The sequence below is a fragment of the Mirounga leonina genome, unplaced genomic scaffold (genome assembly GCF_011800145.1).
Source record: "Mirounga leonina isolate KUSES-001 unplaced genomic scaffold, KU_Mleo_1.0 Mir_172, whole genome shotgun sequence".
In the NCBI taxonomy this organism is placed as follows: domain Eukaryota; kingdom Metazoa; phylum Chordata; class Mammalia; order Carnivora; family Phocidae; genus Mirounga; species Mirounga leonina.
Window position 1 is genome coordinate 7,307,284 of NW_023270442.1, and position 24,889 is coordinate 7,332,172.

At 41.4% G+C, this 24,889-nt stretch overlaps 1 protein-coding gene and 1 long non-coding RNA gene across 5 annotated transcripts in view; one reads left to right on the forward strand and one right to left on the reverse strand.

Moving 5' to 3' along the window:
* Positions 1-12,086, reverse strand: part of APP (amyloid beta precursor protein) — a 258,633-nt gene extending 246,547 nt beyond the window's left edge. For 3 of the 4 annotated variants that reach the window (XM_035017532.1, XM_035017530.1, XM_035017529.1), the window contains exon 1: positions 11,897-12,085. In XM_035017532.1, the coding sequence (XP_034873423.1) occupies positions 11,897-11,953 (57 nt within the window). In that variant the 5' untranslated portion in view covers positions 11,954-12,085. Of the gene's footprint in view, positions 1-11,896 lie in introns of all 4 variants that reach the window. The other variant, XM_035017531.1, reaches the window with a different exon arrangement.
* Positions 12,087-12,173: 87 nt separating this feature from the next.
* On the forward strand, positions 12,174-17,070 carry LOC118018792. Its single transcript, XR_004681481.1, has 3 exons — positions 12,174-12,355; positions 12,837-12,926; positions 16,360-17,070. It is a non-coding gene; the product is annotated as an uncharacterized LOC118018792 (long non-coding RNA).
* Positions 17,071-24,889: the final 7,819 nt, after the last annotated feature.

The following is a 24,889-nucleotide window of genomic DNA, read 5'->3' on the forward strand; positions in this document are numbered from 1 at the left end:
TAGATCAAATGAAAGATAGTTTACCAACAGGGAGAGTAAACTGACTTGAGCACGCCCTGCTCAAGTGCCCTGCCATGACTTTCCAAAGAGCCACTGGAATTCTCCGTTTTTCCATCACCCTGATCGGAAGGGTTTCCCAGGAACACAAGTCTAAACCATCTTGGGTACAAATGGCCACAGGGAAGTCTCAGCCCTTGGATGTTCCTGCCATAAAAATAAAAAAGCATTCCCCATCTCCTCCTCCATTCTTAAAGATGTGCTTCCTGTGTGGTTAGCCAACAGATAAGAAGTGGGCAAATCCCAAAAACCTACTCTAATTGCTCATGGAGAATCTTCCCTTTGGTTTGATTCAGAATGTTTATTAATCTACCCATTTTCCTCTACATCCCTTGTACTGTATTCCCTGCACATTCCAGAATGGCAGCTGTTTTCCCCTCAATATCCTCTCCCCTCCTTGTTCCATAAGAGAAGAATCTAGCATGTATTCCTGGTGGCGATATTCCAGCTAATACATTACATGTACCAGCCTCCCTTGCAGTTAGGTGCTACCACCTGGCTAATGGGATGAAGCAGATACTGATAAGGACTTCAGCAAAGGCTCCTAAACGTAACTGAACCACCGTCATCAATGGCTTTCCCCATTTTAGGAACATCTAAAAATACCCCCATTGCCAAGAAAATGAAGTTCGAACTCATCAAAGCATCTAAAGCTGTTAATCTCCTACCATCCCCACACCATCTTTCCCACCCACATTCCTAAGGCTTCCTCTTTTAAACCTCTACACCTTCACTATTCCTTCTGTCTGGAAATCCTTACCACGCCCCAGAGTTAACCCCCCGCTCATCTTTGAATCCCAGTTTAAATACTGCCTGCCTCTGCTATGAAGACTTTGTACGTTCCTCTGCGGGAGCCTTCAGCATACGGGGCCTAATTCCTTCTGCATCTCTTTCTTCCCCTACCAGGCTGCAAAATCCTTCAAGGCACAAGCTCAGTTACTTCTTTGTTTACTCACAGCCCCACAAAGATTACAGTGCTCCTGTCACCACTGAAACACAGAAGGCATCCAATACATGCCCGTAAAATGAATGAGGTTTTCAAACTTTCAAGAGAAAAGGGGAGGAAAGTGCAGTACAATAAATTGATGATAATAAAAACGCGTAACTCCAAACTGGTATCAGTGTCACAGAACTCAATTACAAACGCCCTGAGAAAATTTGGAATAGGGACAAAACACATGAACACTTAATTCAAATATCCAATTAAACATCCCGCATTAAACCTTCCCCTCATCTGCTAGAAGAATCAATCAATAGGCTTGGGTTTGTGTTCAGTGCTCCACTTCTGAGATGAATGAGCAAGCAAGCAATGAGGTTATGTGTCAGAATTTCTAAAAAGCATCAATAATTTAACAACGGTAATAAGCCCGTAGAATAATATTTTAACCAATGTCTTTTTTTTTTTTTTCCTCCGGGGGGGAAAATTATGCTAAAATTTCTTTCTAATCTCCTAATCAGCTATTTATAAAATCAATAAATACAACTAAAAACACATACACGTTAAGAAATACTCCCAAAAAACTGAATACTTCCCATCGGTGCCCTTACAACATGACAAAAATTTCACGATAAAAGTCACTGTGATAAAAATTTAATCTTTGAGTCCAGCTCACAAAGTGATGTGCAATATTCAAACTGCAAATACAGACAAGGAAAGAAATTGGCTGGAAACAAAGCGCTTCCTATCTTGCTCATTGAGGTATGTCCTCCCTGCCCCCTAATATTCATTATCTTTGTCCCAGCTATCTCGAATGTCCATGCTGATAAATTACTCAGTTCCTAGTTCCTGGGACTTGCACTGTCCTAAGAACATCTCTATCCAGCAGCCTCGCTCCTACTGTTCAGGCCTTCCAGCCACGTGGCCACCCTTTGAGGACTCCCTCCTCTCATACTTCACTGAACAAGTATGCTGTGACTTCAAAACTGCAATTTTGTCACAAATGTGCTCTTGCAAGTGGAGCCCTTCACATTCCTCAAGCTAACAGCAATATGTAAGCTGCCTTCACATTCCAACATCCCATCAGTTAGCCAAGAACGTTCCCCCACACAAAACACCTGGAGAATTTTAAAATATAGTTCACTGTTACTGGATTTAAATTTTCTGGACTCTGGGGTGTAAGAGGATTTAGCACTTGACATATAACATTAAAAATAAGCCTGAGAAAAAACACTAGCAAGATACAAGGCTAATCATAATGACCTCAATTAGCTTTTCAATGCCTGTCAAGTTAGTAACATATGGTGGCACTGACTTCAAGCCCATGAACTTGAATAGTATAATTCTTTTAAAGAATAGAAGTAACAGAACTCAATTTTTGTCTTAAAGGGCCAATTCCAATCCTGGCTCACACTAAAGTAAAAAGTAAATACTAGCTGTAAAAAAGCAAAAAAGCAGCAAACTGAGGAAAGACAATGATAATGAAATTTTCATTTTGATGGCCACTCAATTTAATTCCAATACACAAATCTTATTCAAACAAAATCATTTCTTGCCACCTTCAATTGAAACTGTCCCAATCAGTCTCAGGATTGACGAAGCATTTCAAGAATGAGATACTTTTTGCTTGGCCAACTGATTTCTGAAATAAAGAGTTGCAAATGACTGAACATTAAGTTATTGACAGCATTTGTGAAACCTTTTCACAATAAAATGTTTCAGAAAAGGCTGAAAAAATAAATCTTATTTAAAAGACTTTAATTTTCCCTCAACACTTGTAGTGAAGGGTCATTCACAATTTTTTAGACGCAAGTTAATTCAAATGTCAAGAATTAAACACATTCTTTATCACCACAATATAAAATTTCTGGAGTACTCACTGAAAATATTTATCAAATATTTAGTAAATACTAAATGCAGTGGTAGTGATGAAACAGGTATAGTAGGGATGCCTGGGTGGCTCAGTCGGTTAAGCGTCTGCCTTTGGCCCAGGTCATGATCCCGAGGGCCTGGGATCAAGCTGCACATGGGGCTCCCTGCTCAGTGGGGAGCCTGCTTCTCCCTCTGCCTGCTGCTTCCCCTGCTTCTGCTCTCTCTCTCTGACAAATAAATAAATCTTTAAAAAAATAGGAATATGCTTTAAAAAAGAAAAAGAAACAGTTATAGTAAACTGTGATCACAATCAGTATTAATTTTTCTACCCGACCATTGTTTTTAATTATTTAGCCACTCTAAAGTAGATCCCTGTCCCCAGTTTTTCTTCCACATGATGGTGAATATATAGTTCTCTCCCCCAAATATCTAAGTTTACATTTGTATAGTGACAAGATCAGAGACCTTTCCTGATGTCACATAAAAGATTACCCCACAACTACTTCCACATAGCATTCCCTGATACCCCTTACCCAACTTAATTTTTTCCTAGTCCCCTACTGTGTGCTATTTATTTTGTCTATCCCTCACTATACTGTAAGCTCCCTTAAGGGCAGGAGACTCAGAAATATTTGTTAAATGAAAAAGTGCATTTTCCTTTGCTGGCTGTGCCCTTAAGAATCTGTCTCTCTGTGTATGTAAAAAAAAAAAAAAGCTATTAACTTTTCTATAAAAACTTTAATTTTAAATGGCGAATAAATTTAATATATAAGTATCTGTGAATAAATTACTCTTAGAATGATCAATCTGCAATACTTGCAAGTTTCTACGGGAGTTTCTTAAGAACTCATTGCTTATATTTTCAAATCAATATGCTGCGCTGACAAAACTGTATTTGTTTAAACAAGCCATAATAAGCAATTAAGAGCATCAGTTTGGGAAAGATTTGATCTCAAATATCAATTTTCATGATACATTTTAATGTTAGTGTCTGAAAAGTTTGCTAAGATTTCAAAAAATGTGTGTCAGTTTTAAAGGTTCAACCTTCAGGGCGCCTGGGTGGCTCAGTGGGTTAGGTGTCCAACTCCTGATTTCTGCTCAGGTCACGATCTCAGGGTCGTGAGACTGAGCTGCATCGGGCTCTGTGCTGCATGTGGAACCTGCTTAGGATTCTCTTTCCCTCTCCCTATGCCCCTCCCCGCTTGCGTGCTCCCTCCCTCTCTCTCAAAAAGTAAAAATCAAAAATAAATAAATAAATAAATAAATAAATAAATAAATAAATAAATAAATAAATAAAGGTTCATCCTTCAAAGTAAATGAGGATACCTCTTTTCTGAAAGATTAAAAAAAAATCAATAAATATGGTTAAGATAGCACATTGTCTATCTTTATCATGTGTGCCTATAAATTCCATTATAAAATAACTGAGTAGTGTTATGTATAAAAACAGTAATTATGCTTATGAAAATTCATCCAATAGTAAGGGCAGATATAAAAAGTTCCTTTTTGGACTTAATCAAGCCTTAATAGACAATACTACTTTATTTTTGATTAAAACTAAAACTTAAATTGCCTCATTAATTTTATAGTAATTAAGTACATGCAGACATGGAAACATTGAACAAAGGAGTTTGTGGTCACTGGGGGGTGAGGGGTCAGATCCAAGGTACACAAATATACCACAAGGGTGGGAATAAATCTCTTGTGTTTCTTCCCAAAGTTTCTCCACGTGGTCAAAATATATTACAATCATTAAAGGTTTGAAATTTAACAAAGACAGAAGAGTAATAATGCATTTCTTCATGTAACACAGATGACTTTTCTTGATATACCAGATCCCCCCCTCTTATTCTCGGTAAGTAGTCTTTAAGGCCAAAAAAGTCATTTATCTGTCTCTATCATCTTGGATGACTTCCTAATATTCTTCAAGGAAGACACGATGTGGGTTTTTATGGAAGCAAACTGAGAGCACAGGACAAATTGTTAGATTCTCTAAGAAAAAGAATTAGGCCAAGAACAATGTTGTATCAACAAAATTAATCCTCCCCCCCCAGCCAAAAGAGCAACTTTTCTTGCTCCAACAAATTTCTCAGCTAAAAATCATTTGGACCCAGAAAGAAAAAGTAAAGAGAAAGACCATCTGGAAATTCAAAGATACAAACACTGTTTGGGGATCCATCAGTAATAAGACCTTAAGAATTCTAGAATTGGTTATCTACAAAACATGCTTATTGTTCTTTTCCCTTTTCTGAAATATTTATCTTGCTTATGCCTTGCCCTGCTCATTGACCCTATACCAGGATTAGGGTGCCATCTCATTCATTTCTCACTGGATCTACTCTGAGCAGGATGTTTATTCCAAACACGGCTACATAATTACATTCTCCTACTTGAACCCACTTTTTTTGATTGAGTAGGACAAAGATAAATACAAAGTTGATATTAACAAAAACCCACACAGATTCCTTGGTATTTTGCTTATGAATTCTTCCATGTGTTAATCATTCATCAACCTCAGTAACACCAATTTTGTGTACTCTCAAATATCCTTAGCCTACTTTTGAAATGGAGATTGAAAACCTCTTACTTTATAATAAACAAACTATGCTGATTTTTCAGAGTATGTTTTAATTAAGCAGATCACTATAAAGTTTTAAGGATGTGACAGCCATCATCTGATAATATAATTCATTTTATTTTAAGAATGATTTCTTCTAGAAATGCTGCATTCTCAAGCAGTCTGCTTTTTGGTTTTCTTGTACTCTGGTGAAGATCATTTCACACCTCCATTTTAAGACCAAAAATCTTTTGCTGGCATTTGAAATCTTCCATTTTGGCCTTGATGGGCAAAACTTGTTTATTCGTTTTTTTAGAAGAGATTTTGCTAAAAACTAAAACTAGCTTGTTCACAGGTCTTTGCCCATAGCTGATAATCAACTAATAGCACAGTTAATAATCAAGCCAGTATACAAACTTGCTCAATATCAGACAAATATGGCAAGCTGCCCATATGCATACATTCAAAATAGGTCTTTCCATTTGTATAAAAACTGCTTATGCTTTAATTTTTCAATGAACACAAATTATCTTAATGTTTTACAAAAAAAAGCCAACTGAAATATAAAATATATATATTTAGTGAATGAAATTTTAAAATGTAGTCTAAAAATTTTATCTATGTCATTTTTAAATTTAAATCAAATTCATTTGTTTTTTAGAGAACTGTCAATTTCCTGCAATAATCTTAGCTGGTCAGTTAAGTGCAGTAGTCAATAAGTAAAACATCACATATCTATATGATATTTTTGTTTTTGGTTTTTACCTTTCAACCATGTGTGACTTAAATATGTCCATTTTATATCATCATCACATATAGTAGTAACTAACACACGGTGCCTATAAGGTGCCATCATATTATATATATTAATTCATATACTGTTCCAAGCATTTTACATATATATATTTATACTCACAGACACACACAAATGTATCCCCATTTTACAAAGAAAAAAACTGAGGTATGGAGCTAGCCCACAGACAACAGCTCAAAAGGGACAGAGCCAAGATTTAAGCCCAAGCAATCCTGCCCTCGTCCAGGATCTTGATCAGTGTGAGATGCTGCCTTCCCTGAACATGTGAGAATCTAAAAGATCACATGTTGCCTGCCTAACATCACACTGGTATCACAATGAATATTTTAAGTGTGGTAACAATTCCACTACTTTCCATAGGAGTTGGGTTTTTAAAAACCTCTCATCTTCCCCATTTCAAGCACTACCTTCTTTCATAAAATACTATAATCCTAGCCAAGTTCAAGCTAAATACTGTACTATAGGTTTCTTAAAAAATGTAGCCAAACTAAATGTAAGCTCCTTACTGCTGCTAAAATTTCATACATGTGAACCTGAGTCCTCTGTCTCTACCCACTTGCAACAGTCAGCTAAGTAATCTATCAAGCATCACACATTTTCATAGAACTATTTATTGATGAACATGTCCGAGGATTTTTTCTTTAAATGAATTACAGCTGACCCTTGAACGAGGGTCTGGACTGTGTGGGTCCACTTTAAATTAGACTTTTTCTGTCAAATACAGTACAGTACTGTAAATGTACTTTCTCTTCCTTATGATTTGCCTAATAATATCTTTTCTCTAGTTTCCTTTCTTGTAAGAATACAGTACATAATGCATATAACGTACAAACTATGTGTCAACCAACTATACTATTGGTAAGACTTCCACATTACAAGTACTTAGACCAACACAGTGTTAGTACTGTACCTTATTTCTAGAGCAGTCATTCCAACCCTATTTCTGGTGGACTTCTCCTTCTAAAAAGGTACCAGTAATGCCTATCTATTAATCAGGATTACTCTGAAGAGGGAAAAACAATATTTTTTTCAAAGAAAAATACTAGTGTCCTCACGGAAATGGTTATTTCTTAAGCTATCCATATTACACTTAAGAAATAGTTACATAACATTTTCCCCTTCACTATGGTTTTCATTTGCAAATTCAATTTGAGGGCTTAGATACTGCTGGCTTTATTTTTTTTTAAGAATAACAATAACATATTAAGAAATAAACATTCTGATTAAACTTGCTACTCAGTCAGGGGGCATGCTTATTCCTTCACCTGAACTTCCTCTGCCTGCCACCCCTCCAGATCCCCCCAGCCCCTCCTCATGACGGTGTCTCTGTATATTGGCTCTGAGACACAGGGTGACAGCGTGTCCAAAGATTTGCAGGAGGCGGTATTTAGCATCAATCCCCATTCCATACATTTGTATCTGGGAGCCCACTGTGAGAAGGAAACCATTTTACAATAAAGTGGAACACAGAGACATAGAAACTACCAGCAAAAAACAAAACATAACATTTTATTTTCCCACCCTCCTCCCAGTGGCCCAGTGAATCACTTTTCTTCTCATGTACTCACTCCCTCAGTCAAGCTCCTACTGAGGGCACGGTAGCAGGTAACAGAGCCCTTAGATCTTGCTTTCGGCCCCTTCCCCCTCAACTCCTTATTCTGAAGCCCCAACTCAGAGTGTACCCTGCCCCTCGCTTCCTGTCTCAGCTTCAGCTTCTGTCACAGTTCATGAACATAAACTTATAATGATTTGTTTCTTGTCTGTCTTCCCAAATAGACTGGAAGCTTCATGAACGAAAAGACGGTCCCAGTATTTTCAGAGCTGTGGACAGGGTTTGGCCCAAAAAGAGAATCAGTAGAACTGTCCGAAATGAATAGATGGAGAGTTTAAGAAAATCAAACCCCACATTTGCTCCACGCATGCCCTCAGGGTGTGTGTGCGTGTGTGTGTGTTTATGTGTCTGGGAGGGGAAAGGTTGGGAGAGGTCTGTAAATCCTGTAAATGCAAAGACTTACACTCCCTTCCCCAGACCTGGGGTACAACCCTGGCTGGAAATGGACTACCAGGAAATTCTCTAGGATTATCTCATCTCATTGTTCCTTTATTCCTTAAATATAGATGTCTACACTGTACAGCTTTTACTCAGTAAACCACTTAATCTGTACTTTCCTCTTGGTCTTTAACACTTTCTATTTCCTATTTAGTCTGCAAACTTCCTCTGAGCAGGGGAATGCAGTCAAATTAAACCTTCCAACCTGGAACTTTACGTTTAAAGTACGTTCATAAGGTTTATTTTTGCGTTTTGAATTGACATAATTAAGCAGAGATTAAAGGAGGACTATATTAAAGATGCTTTGTAAGTCTCTTAAGGTAATATATGTCCCCACCCAGATCCAATTTGCAGGAACGGAATGTACATTTCTACTGAATTTTATTGCACTTCTTCAGTGACAATTTAGTGACCACATGAAAGGTATATAATAGCTATGCTTATTTCTGGAATGACTGACAACCTTCATCTTTATACAAATATCTATACAGAAGTCTCCAGTATGCCATAAACAGTAACATAAAAATAAGGAGGGGCGCCTGGGTGGCTCAGTTGGTTGGGCAACTGCCTTCGGCTCAGGTCATGATCCTGGAGTCCCGGAATCGAGTCCCACATCGGGCTCCCTCCTTGGCGGGGAGTCTGCTTCTCCCTCTGACCCTCCCCCATCTCATGTGCTCTCTCTCTCTCATTCTCTCTGTCTCAAATGAATAAAATCTTAAAAAAAAAAAATAATAAGGAGCGTCCAGCAACAAGGAGAAAGCCTTATCCACAGGACAACCTCTCTGTTTTCCTTCAAACCATTATTCAGTGGACCACATTATTTCTTTTGTATTGTTTTCAATCAGTCATTCCCAACTTAACCTTGTAATCTATTTAGTTGCGAGTTCCTTTTGCCTTCCCCAATCAGAACCAGGGGTCATTATTCAACCTGGAATACTTCTCTGCGGTACTAACAGCCTCCCAAGTGCCATCAGGCGTCTCTGCTGGTTAGGGTGACAAGAGAGAAGCTTTTGTGCTGTGTTGGTTGTCATGACTTCCCGTTGATTAGCAAGAAACAGTGACTCCTTAGAGATCACGATCAAATCTGGGCTCCACGATTCTGCGTACAAATGTCTACTTTTCGGGCAGTACTAGTCAGTATGAGTAGGTATCTATAACCTGTGAATTAGCACCATCATCAAAGCAAATCAATGTTTCTAGGTTAAACCCCCCTGTTTAGGTTAAACCCCTCAAAACAGTAAACTCAAATTTAAAGAAGCAAGTGTATATAAATGTTAGAGCCCTTTAATTTCATACTCTATCAATACACCAGGCAAATTCATCAACTCAGGTAATAACCCCAAAAGTGGAGGCCCCATTATCACTGCCCTTATTCATTTTTTAGAGCCACCTGCAGTGGACCTATTCTCTAAGCCCTACAAAAGACACTCAACTCGTAAATACATCTTTTAGTGGACACAGACATAGCTGAATTAATCCCCCTCAAACCTCATTAGAGTGAATTGCTTATCCTTCCTTCCACCAATGCTTTGCAAAATGGACTAATGTGCATTTCACCTCAACTCTTTGAAGGAAGTGGCAATAACAAGTAAAAATGTCCAAAAGAATGGCAGAAAGCAAAGAAATGCACACAGGCCAAAAAATAAATCTGAGCCATATTTGCCTACATGCTGCCTCTTTTTATACAGGGGAAAAAAAAAAAGCAGTGATCAAAAAAGTTAAATATTTACATTTTTGCAAAAACTTCAAATATAAAGGTTATGATATGCTTTTAATTACTTTGTGTATTTCTTAGTGTGTAGGAAGACAATCAGGAAAATAAAGGAAATACTTGTAGGAATAAATTTAAGTAACTGGAGGATAAAAGAATCCCCTTAATTAAATGCATTTTTTAAAAATATGGAAAACTAAATGCTTTGCCTCTTGCATCAATCTGTCTTAACCAGTTTCAGGGTGATTTCTGAGCCGCTTACAGGTAAAAGAAGGGAAAAAAGTTCAATGACCTTGCAAATTAGGGACTAAAAAAACTGCACAGCCTCGGTGTAATTACAGAAAAACACTGGTATGGGAATTGCTTTTTTGGAAAAGGAGGAAAAAAAATTGGAAAAACTGGGAGAGACTGCAAATGGGAAGATACCAATGGAAACCCAAAGGATGCGAAACACAAGCTCTTCTGCCCCAAGTGTCACGCAAACAACTTCTTAGCATCTTTAGGTAAAAAGAAAGAGTCGTTTTGTACAGGCGTTAGCTGAATGTTCGAGAGTTGGATGAATGGGGAAGACTTGTTATACACCTAGCGGTGGGTGGATTTCACCAGGCTGCAGCCTCCACACCGCTTTTCTTTGCTGCACTGCAGAGGCGCCATCTTCTCCGTCTTAATCTTCACTCAATTCAAGCCTTTTATCTGCGCCCTAAAAAAAAAGACCCTGAGCACCCTCCCCAGCAGCTCGCGCCCCTAGGGGGGCCAAACCAGACGGCCCCGCGCTGCCAGGGAAGAGGCCGCGCCTTAATCAGACAAACGCCTCCTTTGATGCACAGCAAGGGAGAGCTCGTGCCTCCCCACCACCCGCCACTGCCCTTACCAGACGCACACCCCACTGTCCGCCTATTTCTCCCCAAGGACTTTCCAGCCCAGCACAGAATTTGCAAGCCTCGAAGGTGACGGGGGGTGGCTGTAGAGGGGCCCCAAGGCTCCGCCACAGCGGCCCCAGCCCCCTCCGGGACAGACGCGCACCGCCGGGAAGGGAGTCGGGCGGGAGCCGCGGTGGCGCACAGACCAAGGCGGCTGGCTCAGCCACCGCGCCCCGGGCTGGCGAGGGCGGGGTGTCGCGGCTTTTGTTCCCGGGAACCTTCTCCCCCTCCGGAAGCAGCTAAAGGTGCGGAGCGAACGCTAGGGCCGCCCAGGCTTGGGGAAGGTGCGAGGTGGCCGTGGGTCTCCTACCCCTCCCATCTCTCTCAACTTACACAAAAGGGAGACGCAAAATGTACAAAGTTTGCCTGCGGAAGGTGGTGCGTGACCCCGATGGGGTCGCACGGAGGTGGCCGCAGCGAGCAGCCGCCAAAGGGAAGGAGCAGGAGGTCCGGGAGGGAACGGGGGGTGGGGCTGAGAAGGGAAGGTGAAACGGGGCGGAAAAGGCAAAGGGAAGGGGGGTGCTTCCCGAGAGGTTCCGACCCCTCCTCCCCAGGGCCCCAGAGAAGGAAGGGCAGCGACAGGATCCAGGGGCGCTGCGTTTTCGGTTTTCCCCACGTGCTCCGTCCCCTGCCCCCCATCTGGAAGTCTCTCGCCTCTCCCGGCCCCCGCCCGCGAGGCAGGGGACTGAGTCAGGGTCCTAGCTCAGGATCGCCTCCACCCCTCCTCGGCCCCAACCGGCGCGGACCGGGGAGCCCGACGCCTCGCCAGCTCCCTCTCCGCCGGCCGGAGCGCGCGTCCCCGGGGCAGGGCTGGGCCGGAGGCGCTGATGCGCAGGGCGCCTGCAAGCGGGGGCGTGGGACGTGGAGGGAAGACGGGTTCCCTGGACTGCCCGGGCTTCTTCGGATTAAAGACTTGGGGGAATCGGGTTCCCACCGTATTCCGCCCCCCCGCCCCCAATTCCGAGGCGCGGCACCCACCTCCAACGCCCGAGCCGTCCAGGAGGCCAGTAGGAGCAGTGCCAAAGCGCGCAGCATCGCGACCCTGCGCGGGGCGCCGAGTGCGCTGCTGTGCGAGTGGGAGCCGCCGCGCCCTTGCTCTGCCGGAGCCGCCGCCGCCGCCGTCTCCGGTGGCCCCCCGCTCGCGCCGCTCCGGCCGCTCTCTCCTGCCGCTGCCGAGGAAACTGACGGAGCAGGAGCTCGGCGGCTGAGCCCGGAGCCGGGAGAGTCAGCTGATCCAGCCCACCCCATTCGGCACCCGAGAGAGACCCCTAGCGGAGCCGCCGGGGAGCTGCGTGCGCCCGGGCCGGAAGGGGCCCGCGCCCCCGGCGCCCACAGGTGCGGCGTCCTCGCCTCCTCCGCGCCCCGCGCGCCCCCGGGCTGCGCCAGCGAAGGGCAGAGTCTGGAGCCGGGAGCGGGACGGTGCAGGCTCAGGGAAAGGTGAGTCGTAGGACGTTTGGGCTCCGGAAAAGTCGGAGCTCTCCCGCTCGTCCCCGTGAGCTCGACTCGTCCGACCCCGCAGGCCTCTCTGGGAGGTCGTGTAAAGGGCTGCTGCGGGGGTGCGTTTTTATCCGCCTTTCGTTTTTTGCCTTGGCCTGGTGGGGGGAGGCGTTTCTGGAAGAGAATAGGAACAAGACAAGCTTAAAGGAAATAGAATTTCTTTGCTTGTTGAAGAGTAAAAGCCTCATTTTTTTTTTTTCGTCAAAAACATCCAGGAGCAACCTGGAATGTCTATCTTTAGAACGAACCAAAGGAGAAAGGCACCGGACCTGGCAGAGAAGGGGGCGACCTATTTACTTCTCCTTGAAGGAAGGGTTTAAAAAAAAAAAAAAAAGTTTTGCTTATTTGTTGGGTGCTTTTGGTTTTTGTTTTGGGAAGGGGATGGTCAGCCAGGATTTTCTTTTTTTTTTTTTTTTATCAGGCAGGGTTGTAACATCCATCTGAGATGAGGGTGAAGTTAAAGTTCAGAGGGAAAAGATTTGGAGAGAGGATTCCTGTTCGACCTTCATAAGTAAGAACTCCTGACCTCGAACTCTGTCCTTGTTCGTCATTGTGTCTGTCCTAAATTACAGAAATGAACCTGCTGGGAACCCACTTTCTCCTAGATTAAACACAACCCATCCAGTTCCCCGGCTAGTGTTAGCTAGGCTAGAATGGTCTAGAACTGCCCAGCTGTATTCCCTGCTCTTAACCTGAAGGAACTTTAGTCACTAAGCCACCGTCCACTGTGGTGCTAGTGGGAGGGGATGAAACCACAGCCTCTGGCCTATTGGGATCAAGGCTCAGCCAGGAAGATGCTGACTTCCCTCCTGAGAAGTCAACATTCGTCTGCCCCTCCCCTAAATGTTGTCTTCTGTCATTCCCCCCTCAAGGCATCCGATCCTGACCCTTGGGCTACTTTTCTCCTTGTTCTTTGAGTGTCATTAACAAATAATAGCAAATACTTGTTGTAGGGTAATATCTGTTTACATGCTTTATGTTCTATACTTCCTGCAAAAGCCAGTGAGGCCCTTCCTATCATTCCTGATTATAAGATAGGAAGCTGAAGCTAAGCAAAGCCCAACAGCAAATAACAACACACATTTATCCACCAAGCCAATTCCCTCCATCCTAGGTTTGTCTGAACAATTGAAGGCATCTGAATGCAAAAAGGAGTATAACTCCAAGATGGGGAGGGAGCAGGGCCAGCTACAAATTGTGCAGGGTCCACTGCAAAATGAAAAGGTGGCACCCTTTGTTCTAAAATTAAATATTTTATTTTTTAAAAGATTTATTTGACAGAAAGAGAGAGAGGAGAGAGAGGGAGAGAGACAAGCAGGGAGATTGGGAGAGGAAGAAGCAGACTCCCTGCTGAACAGGGAGCCCTGTGCTGGGCTGGACCCACTGAGCCACCCAGGCACCCCCAAAATTAAATATTTTAAGGTGGCGACAGCAGAATGTTAAACCAATCATGGGACTCCTTCTGAGCACTGGGCCCTGTGTCATGCAGAATGCATGCCCAGGAAGCAATTTTTAAGAGTAAGGGACTTCTATTAAGCACAAATTAAAAAACAGGTGAAGTTATAATCTATAAAAATAAAAGTTCTTAGATTTAGCATTTTATCTTTCCCCTGTTGAAATTCACAGCACTCACACATTCCTTGGACAAGATGGTCCCCAAGAAAAGATGATTAGCTCCTGACTGTGTCAGAATGATGGACATTCTTTACATTTTCTCCTGTTCTTTCATCACTCCGAGATGCTGATGGCTTTTACTTTTCTTTTTTTGTTGTTTTTAAAGATTTTATTTATTTATTTGACAGACAGAGATAGCAAGAGCAGGAACACAAGCAGGGGGAGTGGGAGAGGGAGAAGCAGGCTTCCTGCAGAGCAGGGAACCCGATGTGGGACTCCATCCCAGGACCCTGGGATCATGACCTGAGCCGAAGGCAGACGCCCAACGACTGAGCCACCCAGGCGCCCGGCTTTTACTTTTCAACCACTATCTCTGTTCTGCATTTAATGCCATTTCCTGCCCTGAGGTGTCTTCTGGGTCCCCTGAGCCAGAAATACAAGAACATCCCTAGACAGAAGAACACTGCAGAACTGTGGATGGGAATGACCGCCCATTGGCAGGACACTCCACCCCAGCATTCCTAGTAGAGGCTTCAATGCCTCAGTTTGTGAGAGGCTCACTAGCTCTTCAGACAATGCATTCTGTCTTTGGGCTGTAGGATTACTAGAAAGTTCTTGCCCCATTGAAAGCCCAATTCCTTTCCTTTAACCTCCCGCTTAGGCGTACAAAAAGGACCAAGCAACTAGTCTTTTCCACACCAGAGAAATTTATTTTCTCACAATCCTGGAATCTAAAAGGCCACAATCAAGCTGTCGGTAGCGTTGGTTTTCCCTGTGATGGCACTGTGACATACCTGAGAGTTTCACATGCCTCTTAACCGTCTTCCTTTCTGGAACTTCATGCCTATTCCTCCTTGTAGACCAGAAGTAGATCTTGAGTTGTATTCTGTCTCATCTCTCTTGACCTTCTCAACGGCGAAAGGGCATTATTACTTCCTTGTCTTCACTGCAGCCTTCAATATCTACAGAACTCGAACCTGTAAATAGCATTCAAGCTTTTCATCATAAAGTATTTTCTCCCAATGATGAGTGCAGTTTTTCACATAGTAAGATATTTTTTTTCTTTCTAACGAATAGACGTAAAGCTTTTAAATGAATAATTAGCACTTAACTTACCTGCACTTGACTACACCTGTGTAACAGACTTGCCTGTTGGCAGAGGATGAGACATTTCACCTGTCCTTTTTCTTCAGTTACTACTTCATTCATGGGCCTTTACTTCACTATGGCATCCACACAAATCATACTTAGGATTGTCCTTTCAGTTCACCTCTTCAAGGAGAGAGGAGTTCTAGAGTCTTTGATAAGTAACTCAACTTTCAAAATCCTAGCGAAGACGATAGCCAATTCATCTATCTTCAAACAATGCAGTACTTTTAAAATTAGTTCTTCTCTGCAGTCACTTACACAAAACTACTTCAGAGGCAGGCGTCAGGTTCCAGTAAGTCATACTTTACAAATGGACTTGGTGTAATTCAGTAGTAACTCAGTGGGACAACAAAATCAAATGTTTAACTGGGCACCATTATTGGCTCTGACTTGCATAACTTGTTTGAAGAATGGTGGTAATTCCGAATTTCCCACAAGGACTAATTTAACAGAATATCGCCTTATCTTATTGAATAAAAAGGGGAAAAAACAAGAAAGAATAGGCCATGCATGCCAATCTGAGAGATAGGGAGTGTAGAAAGTCAATCCAGTAGCAGGAAGATTTAATGGAGACTGTACAAAAATAACACCGATTTGTTTCTTCAGAGAATTTTAATAGGGCAGCAATATGCAAGGGTGAAAAAGGGCTCAGACTTTGAGAAGTCTTGACGACTACCCATCAGTAATAGTTATGGGAGCCAGCAGAGCCTCCATCGCTGAACATCCTCCCTCATCAGGTGGTATAGTGCCCAACTCAGTGCCTAACACAGTGCCTGACTGACAATAGAAATCAGTTCTCTTTTCTTGAGAGAACAGGAATTCACATTAGCTGTCACTTAGTGACCAGGATAGTCCTACTTTGACCTTGCATCGACCTTGCCAGGGGCTGTCAGTTAGCACAGTAGCTGTCAACCCAGTGTTACTTAGGTGGGTCCCTAAGTAATACGTTGCCAATAAAAGTCCCCAATTTGTGAATGATTTACTTTAAAAAAAAATAAATGAGAGCAGATTCAAGGTGACTTTTTTATCAGCCTACTCATTTGTATTCCAATATGCTTTCTTGAGTGGGAGAGAAAGGGATGGAGCTGTAGAATTAAGTGATACACGAAGAACTGGGCAAAACTTTGACCGCTCCCGAGGGCATGTCACAGGTATGTGAAAGATATGCATCCTGTTTGCAGATGGAAAGGACTGGAAAGGCTGCCTGCCAGAGGCGCTGAGAATCTTTCACAGGGCTGGTCCCTCCTGCAAAATGGAGGATCATGCCACGTGGTGAAGAGGAGTCACTCCCAGAGCAGCTGCCAGAAGCTCCAGCTTGCCATGGCCTGGGGCCATTGCCAACACTCTGCAGGGTGACAGACTTTGAGGCTGAGGGATGTTCTGCTGTAAGGTAATGAGGCCCTCTTTGTCTCCACACAAATCATACTTAGGATTGTCCTTTCAGTTCACCTCTTTAAGGAGAGAGGAGTTCTAGAGTCTTTGATAAGTAACTCAACTTTCAAAATCCTAGTGAAGACGATAGTTAGAGAAGTGTTACCTAACCCTAAAATGATTTGGAAGATTCCAGGCAGATATGCTTTAAGTATTCATGAACACCTTTTATAAATAAACAACATCCTGAATGACAAAGCACACAAACTGACTAACAAATAAATAAAAGCTTCATAGGCATTCAGTATATAACTTTTGTCCCTAAGCAAACACCTGACTTTGCTGTATCCACCAGATGTCCCATGTGATATTTATTCCCGTTAAAGTAAATAGAAGTCCTGGAAATGAAAGTGTTTAGCATTGGTGGATCAATCAAATATTTGTACACTTCCACTGTGGGAAGGATAAAAACCTGATACATTCACTCCCTTTAAAGAGCTTATGTTTATGGGAGAAAAATATCTGGGGAGGAAAAAGGCATAGTGAATGGTGACTATAGTTAACAATACTGCATTGTATACTTGAAAGTTGCTAAGAGAGTAGATCTTAAAAGGTCTCATCACAAAGGGGCACCTGGGTGGTTCAATTGGTTAAGCATTTGGCTCTTGATATCAGTTCAGGTGTTGGTCTCCGGGTCATGAGCTCACACTGGGCATGGAGCCTACCTAAAAAAAAAAAAAAAAAAAATGTAATTATGGTGGTGATAGATGTTAACTGAACTTACTGTGGTAGTAAGTTTCATTTTGTGTGTGTATATATATATATATAGTCTCATTGTATACCTAACACTAATACATTGTTGTATGTTAATTACATCTCAAATTTAAAAAAAAAAAGCATAGTGGAAAACTTATATCAGTAAGTACAACTTTGTGTAAAGTATTCGTGTGTATGTATATGAATACATCAAAAGAAAATTAGAATCATAAGCCTATAGCACTTGAAAGGGTTAATCAGGGACATCAGGAAGAAGGTATTTTTGCAGGGAATTTGATAATAACAATAAAAAGAAAAGAATAGGGAGCAAGAAGGAGGATATTCTAAGGAAGGACCATGTAAATACATCCAGAGTGTTCATGATGGGGCTGGTAATTGGGAGTTAGCTGTGGGGGGCACAGTAAATGTTTGAGGAGGTGAGGAATTTAGGTCAGATGGAATGGGCAGCAGTGGGCTAATACTGCTCAAGACAGGGTCCTAATCAATCTGACTTATAATGACATTTCTAGAAAAAGTTCTGTCAGCGGGGAAGGTGTAGGGAAATTTGGAGGGTGAAAAAGTTGGAATTGATTGGGAAAAATAGGGAGAATTGCCAGAAGTGTCAGGTATGACCATGGATAGGATTTGTAAAAAGTTTGTGAAAGACATGGTAGGACACTTCATTCCTGGTAAGACCAAAGGATTGCTGTGTGCCAGGCTGAGAAATTTACACGCAGGATCTCACTGAAGTCTGTGAGTTGTGTTGGGTTTACCTCCCATGTCACAAATGAGGGGGTGACCGGGGTTAACGGAACCAGAAAGGGGTGAAGGAGGAAGGATTTGTACCCTGTTCTGTCTCAGCTGGACACCATTAATGACTTTTTTTTTTTTTTTTTTTTTTTCTTTAGTGAGGGAAATGATACATTTGATTTTTAGTTTGTTTGGAGGTAGGGATCAGAAGTATATACGAAAGGAAGGAACTTGAATATGGTCTGTGGAGACTGAAGGGTGGCGAGCGGGAGATAAATGTTGGCGATGTGATGGGACAGTTGTCTGTGATGACTGACGGCCTGTCCCCAGCAGAGGATCTGAGAACTATTCAGATGAAGTTACCGTGATATCACAAAAAGCAGAGATGTCTCGTGTTTACTTGTAACAACCAACTCGTCACTTAGAGATGTGGTATCTGGGAGATGAACCATAAATACTCCTGTGGATACAGTGTGAGAAGGACTTGAGTTATATTTCTGTCTCAAAGTTATTTTCCAATACATGAATGAGCTAGAATAAGGATTCTTGAAAAATGGGGAGAATAGCGTCTTTTAGCACAATTTCCGAACTGTGTACTGGGTCAACCTTGTACAGCAGTGTGTTACTAAGTGTTAAATACATATACAGAAATAGTTCTGTCATCTAAGAAGTTTGAGAAATATGCGGTTCAATAAAATTAAGCACATATCTTTATTTAGAATGCCTACCACCCTTTAAAATGCTGCTGTGTGGATTGAATTTTATAGCTCTTTGTACAGCATCCTTCTCTCTCCCCTATTTTTGTTTACTGCATCAACTCCTGGGGCTAGGGTTGCCCCGAGCAAGTTTTAGGGAACTGTGCTTTGAAGGCATTTTAATGGACTCTTGGACTTTTTTTTTTTTTTTTAAGACCCTTGAAATAATGAAGGTTTAAAGTGTACATTTTTGTCAAAGCAGATGGGTTCTTTCCACTGAAAGGTGTTTCCACACATGACCTTGAAGATAGATTAATAAAGGACAAAAGTAGAAATAATAGGCTGACAGACATTTTAAAGTAGGGCATAACAGATGCCATAAAAGGCATTCTGAAAGTTTAAAATAGGAGTTATAATGTGTATTATATGGAAGAGACCGGTTTAGAGTCTTTGAATATCTATAATACACATATGTGAGTATAGGACTAGCATCTTCCCAGTTCCGGGGGGGAATTGGACAGAATTCAATTCACATTTGAGCCTGCTTCTCTTTAAATTTCCTCATGTAAAAAGGAGGAAGTATTTGCAGTTTACAAAGATACGCCTCAGGATAAAACTTGAGTTCACTGCACTACATTTCATCTTCCCAGATAGGGGCCCTTAAGACGTGGCCAGGACCTCTCCATCGTTAAGCGAAGACTTCCAGGAAAGAGAATTGAAGGAGACAGCTATTGCATTAATTTTAAGAAGCTTTTGCTGAAATTTCTCATAAAGAATACATAGAAAGTAAAGACATGAGAAATTATAACTCTGAGTCAAAAAAGAGAAAAAGAAAGAAAGAAAGAAAACCACCTCTAAATTCCCATAGTTTTTCTCTGTTAGTCTTTATTGAAAAATTCATTTACTGCAAATGGTATCAAGAGGCGCTGTCAGCCCTTGTTATTGTACCAAAAAGAAAAAGAAAAGGTTTAGGGAGCCCTATCTAAAAAGGAATGTTGTCATTTCTATTTTCTAATGATCGAGTGAAAACAGATTCTGTTACCTAAACTTCACAGAGCTAAGGGCCCAATAACCACCTTGTTCCGGTGAGTTTGTGAAGCCTGGTAAGAGATTTATACTAAATAAAAAGGGGAACAAGGCAGGCCATCGCCTTTTGGAGAGGAAGAATAAAATAAGATGGAAATCAACAGGGAAAATGGTGAAAACACGTCTTGGTTTTTAGATGATTCTAGAGCCCTATCATTAACCGTGGCTTAAGTCTTAGAAAATTTCAAATTCAGTACTAATTTTGGCCTATATAAGAAAACAAGTCATAGATTTGCTGAAACTCCATTATAGCATTTTAGCCTCAACTCTTTGGGAGCTACTGGGAAATGTTTTTCTTTTTTTCCTCAGATTCTATCAACATTGGTGCTTTCCCACCAAAATCTCTAAACAACTCCAACAGGCATATGTGGGTGATATCTAGAAAAAGGTAGACCAAGATATTAGAAACAGTTGGAGTAACTCAAGTTTTTAATACTGTCAATATTAGTCTCAATAATTCAACACCTAGACAACATGCACAAGAGATATTTTTTCAGCCAAGACCAAGGAGCTCCAGCATGCACATGATGTGCCTTCCCTCATTAGGCATACTTCTTTTTGGAATTAGTCTTCAGGATAATCATTCAGTGTAACCTTTAGTGTCCATGAACCAAAACACAGCACAACCTGGGGCTTTATCCGTCCTTTGGGATTGAGAAGCAGTTCTGTGTGTAAGTAGCAATTTCATCCTGATTTTTCAAGCTTGGAGCTCTCACCTTCCACACACTTGATGAAGAGAAGATGTTGGATGGCTGGCCCTGAGGAACCTTATCTTTCATTTCTCTGGCGAGGGAGAATCTGATTTAACATGGTTTTCCTTTACTCCGAATATGCCAGGTGCTCCCCCACCCATCTTGTAATATCCTGTGACCGCCTCCACCCATTCATCTCCAGCTCTTTTCCAGTTCCTGTGAGTTGAAAAAGAACACAGAATTACAGTGTTTAGAACTGAAGCAGATGTTGTGCTCATGTAGGCCAAGCCTTTCTATGATGAGGACTCATTGGCAACCCAGAGAAGTGGGGTGACTTGCATCCAGTCCTCTGACTCTTTATGGGCAAAGCTTGGCCCTACTCCCCCTGATTCTCATGCTCATTTCATCTCGTCTGGACATATCACCAGACCTGAGTCATAAAAACAGTGGGGCACAGAGGCCAGCCACACTTTATGAAGTTGTGGTATTTTTCCTCATCTAAACTTGGCTTATTTTTCTAAAAACTTGGGAGTTGGAACCCAACTTGGAAATCACCTGTTTGATCCTCCCACGAATGCAGGTCTCTCACCTGCAATATTCTTGAGACAGTTATTTGGTGTCTGCTTTCTTATTTCCTGTTGTTAGGAGCTATCTTCCAGAAACATAAAAATTTCACTAGAATGCTTTTGTTGTTATATTGAGCTAAAAGTTACCTTTTCTGTGACAAAGGAGGCAAGAATCTACAATGGGGAAAAGACAGTTTCTTCAACAAATGGTACTGGGAAAACTAGAAGCTACATACGAAAGAATGAAACTGGACAACTTTCTTACAGCATGCACAAAAATAAACTCAGAGTGGATTAAAGACCTAAATGTGAGACTTGAAACCATATAAATCCTAGAAGAAAACATAGGCAATAATTTTTTTGACATTGGCAGTAGAAACATTTTTCTAGATCTGTCTCCTCAGGCAGGGGAAACAAAAGCAAAAATAAACTGTTGGGATTACACCAAAATAAAATGTGCACAGTGAAGGAAACCATCAACAAAATCACAAGGCAACCTATAGAATGAGAGAAGATATGGCCAATTATATATCCAATAAGGGATTAATATCCAAAATATATAAGGATCTTATACAGCTCAACACAAAAAGCACAAATAATCCAATTAAAAATGGGCGGAGAACCTGAATAGACATTTTTTCAAAGAAGACATACCGATGGCCGGTAGACACATGAAAAGATGCTCAACATCACTACTCATCAGGGAAATGCAGATCAAAACCACAATGAGATATCACCTTATACCTGTCAGAATAGCCAAAATGAAAAAGAGAAATAAGTGTTGACAAGGATATAGAGAAAAAGGAACCCTCGTGCACTGTTGGTGAGAATGTAAATTGGTGCAGTGTGGGCAACAGTATGGAGGTTCCTCAAAAAACTAAAAATAGAACTACCCTACAATCCAAAAATCACACTACTGGGTATTTACCCAAAGGAAATGAAAACACTAATTCAAAAAGATATGTGCACCCTTATGTTTATGCAGCATTATTTGTAATAGCCAAGATATGAAAACCACCCAAGTGTCCATCTATAGATGAATGGATAAAGAAGTAGAGAAGACTCTCAAATACAGAGAACAAACTGATGGTTGCCAGAGGGGAGGTGTGTGAGGGATGGGTAAAAAAGATAAAGGGGATTAAGAGTACATTTATCATGATGAGCACTGAGAAAGGTGTAGAAATGTTAAATCTTTATGCTGTACACCTGAAACTAATAGAATGCTGTATGTTAATTATACATCAATAATAAATAAATAAATAAATTTAAAAAAGAAAATTTACCTTCTCTTTACTTCTGGTTTTTACCCCTAATTCTGCCATGTAGAGTAAAGCTAAATGCAGAGAGTGACTCCACTTTCATCCACAGGACACCCCTTCAGAAGTTTTAAAACACCTATTCAGTGTTTCCTTAGGCCTCCTTTTTCTTCTCCAACCTAACATCTGATTTTCTGAACTGTGGCCTATAGGCTATAGTTGCCAGATCCCCTTGGTGACTAGTGATCACGTTACTGGACAGCGCCAACATAGAATATTTTGATCATCACAGAACGTTCTGTTGGACAGCCTGAGTTATAGTAATGGGGAAAGCGATAGCAATGGGGAAAGAATATATATGGACAGACAGGCAGGCAGGTGGGTAGATGCAATGGAGGGAATTTGTGGAAGGTTGTTACTAATTTCTTCCACATTTTCACTTAACTAGACAGCAATGTCATGGGCTGAGCATGAGGATGGAGGGGAAGAATATTTCTCTCAGGAGAGAAACGTAGTGCATGGACAAGGGAAAATGGTGGGATTGCCGGACAGCTTAAATCCACTTTAGGTCAGTCTTCATAGAGAGCAGTCAGCATGCTGTGTGTTTTTCGCCAGCCATGTTCACTAGCATGGATGTGGAGTTGGAGTAGGTGGGACATTGACACTGGCTTAATGGGTGGTTCTGAATCCCAACTGCACATTAGGATCACTTGGGTGAGCTACTGAAGCATTCAGAAGCTTTATCCCTACAGCAGAGATTCTGATGGTACATTCTGAAAATGAGGCCTGGGCATTGATTTATTTAAAATTCCCAACATGATTCTAATGCACAGACATGTTTTAGAACCACTGAGTTAGAGCAAATAGGGGAAGGAAATATGCAGAGAAGAGCTGAGGGATAGGGGAACTTGGCTAATGATGGGCCACAGGTTCCACGAGGTACGGTGAAAAAGATTCAGGATTCGTGGAAATTGGGGGATATTCAAGGCTGATGGATGATGAGGGATGAGCTAGGAATCTAGGGCTTTTTGGGTGACTAACACAAACCAGGAAAAGGGCACAATGAAATTTGCCATGCTGGTCTAAATTAGTCAGTAGAAATATAATGCAAACTACATAGATAATTGTAAACTCTTCTGTGGCCATATTAAAAAAAAGGAAAAAGATACAAGTGAACTTAATTTTAATAATATATTTTCTGTTACTTGATTTATGCAAAATATTATCATTTCAACATGCAATCAGTGTAAAAGGTATTAAGGAGATGTTTGACATCCTGTTTTATATTTTGTCTTCGAAGTTTGGTGTGGATAGTGTACTTACCACATCTCAATTCAGAGCACACACATTTCAAGTGCTCAGGAGCCACAGGTAGCTGGTGGGTACCATTGTGGACAGTGTGGGTCTAGGTGGTGGTGATGAGAATGCAAATGTTGCATGATTTCTATGGGACATTTTTTTTGAGGAATACAAACAAACTGAAGTATATTTTATCATTTTATATATATATATATATATATATAACCATTTGTTAACTTGACGTATAGAATATAACCAACTTAAGAATTATTTTGATAACATTATGTTATTATTATCCACTCTACTGAGATAATTTTAAAGTCATACTTCATGTGCAGTATTCTTTGCAGTCACCCCCAAATTTGATATGCTCGTCTTGGGCATCTTTTTTTTTTTTCTTCAAGATTTTATTTATTTATTTGAGAGAGAGAATGAGATAGAGAGAGCATGAGAGGGGGGAGGGTCAGAGGGAGAAGCAGACTCCCCTCTGAGCAGGGAGCCCGATGCGGGACTTGATCCCATGACTCCAGGATCATGACCTGAGCCGAAGGCAGTTGCTTAACCAGCTGAGCCACCCAGGCACCCTCGCCTTGGGCATCTTGATGTAAGTTTGTAAAGACAAAGCTACAAAGTACCCATAGTTATAATGTTTTTATTATGATTGTCCAGCCAGGTTTGATTATATCCAATTAGGTTCTTATCTACCCCAATAGAGTTTGTCCATAAAAGTGTCACATGAGTCTTAGTCATATGCTCTGTAAGAGTGCAAAAGTGCCATGCTGGCCACACTTATCTAATAGAGGTTAGTCTGGCATGCATTTCCTGGTGAATCTGTACCAACTTCAGCTTCCAGAGATCCCTGCTTCATTTTCTGTGTGTCCTTATGTCAGTCTTTTAATATTCCAGTCTATGTGCTTACTCTGACTTGTGGAGGGAGTCTTTTCTTACATTCTGCGAGTTGGAAGTTCCTGACTTTGGAGTAGAAGGGAAGATGGGAAAGCGAACATCCCCCTGCCATGTAGGTGGTAGCAAAGCTGGATTTGATTTATCAGACCTGAACTTAGTATTCTAGAAGAGTACAAGCAAGAAGGAGCTTGCATTTCGTGAAGGATCCCATGACAAGAAATTGGCCCGTGTACTTTCAAGATTGCCAAAGAAGAGTGGATGGAGGACAAGGTCTCGGTAAAGGTGCACCAAGAAGAAGAGAAAGGAGTGTGACAGAGAAGCAACAGGAAAAAGG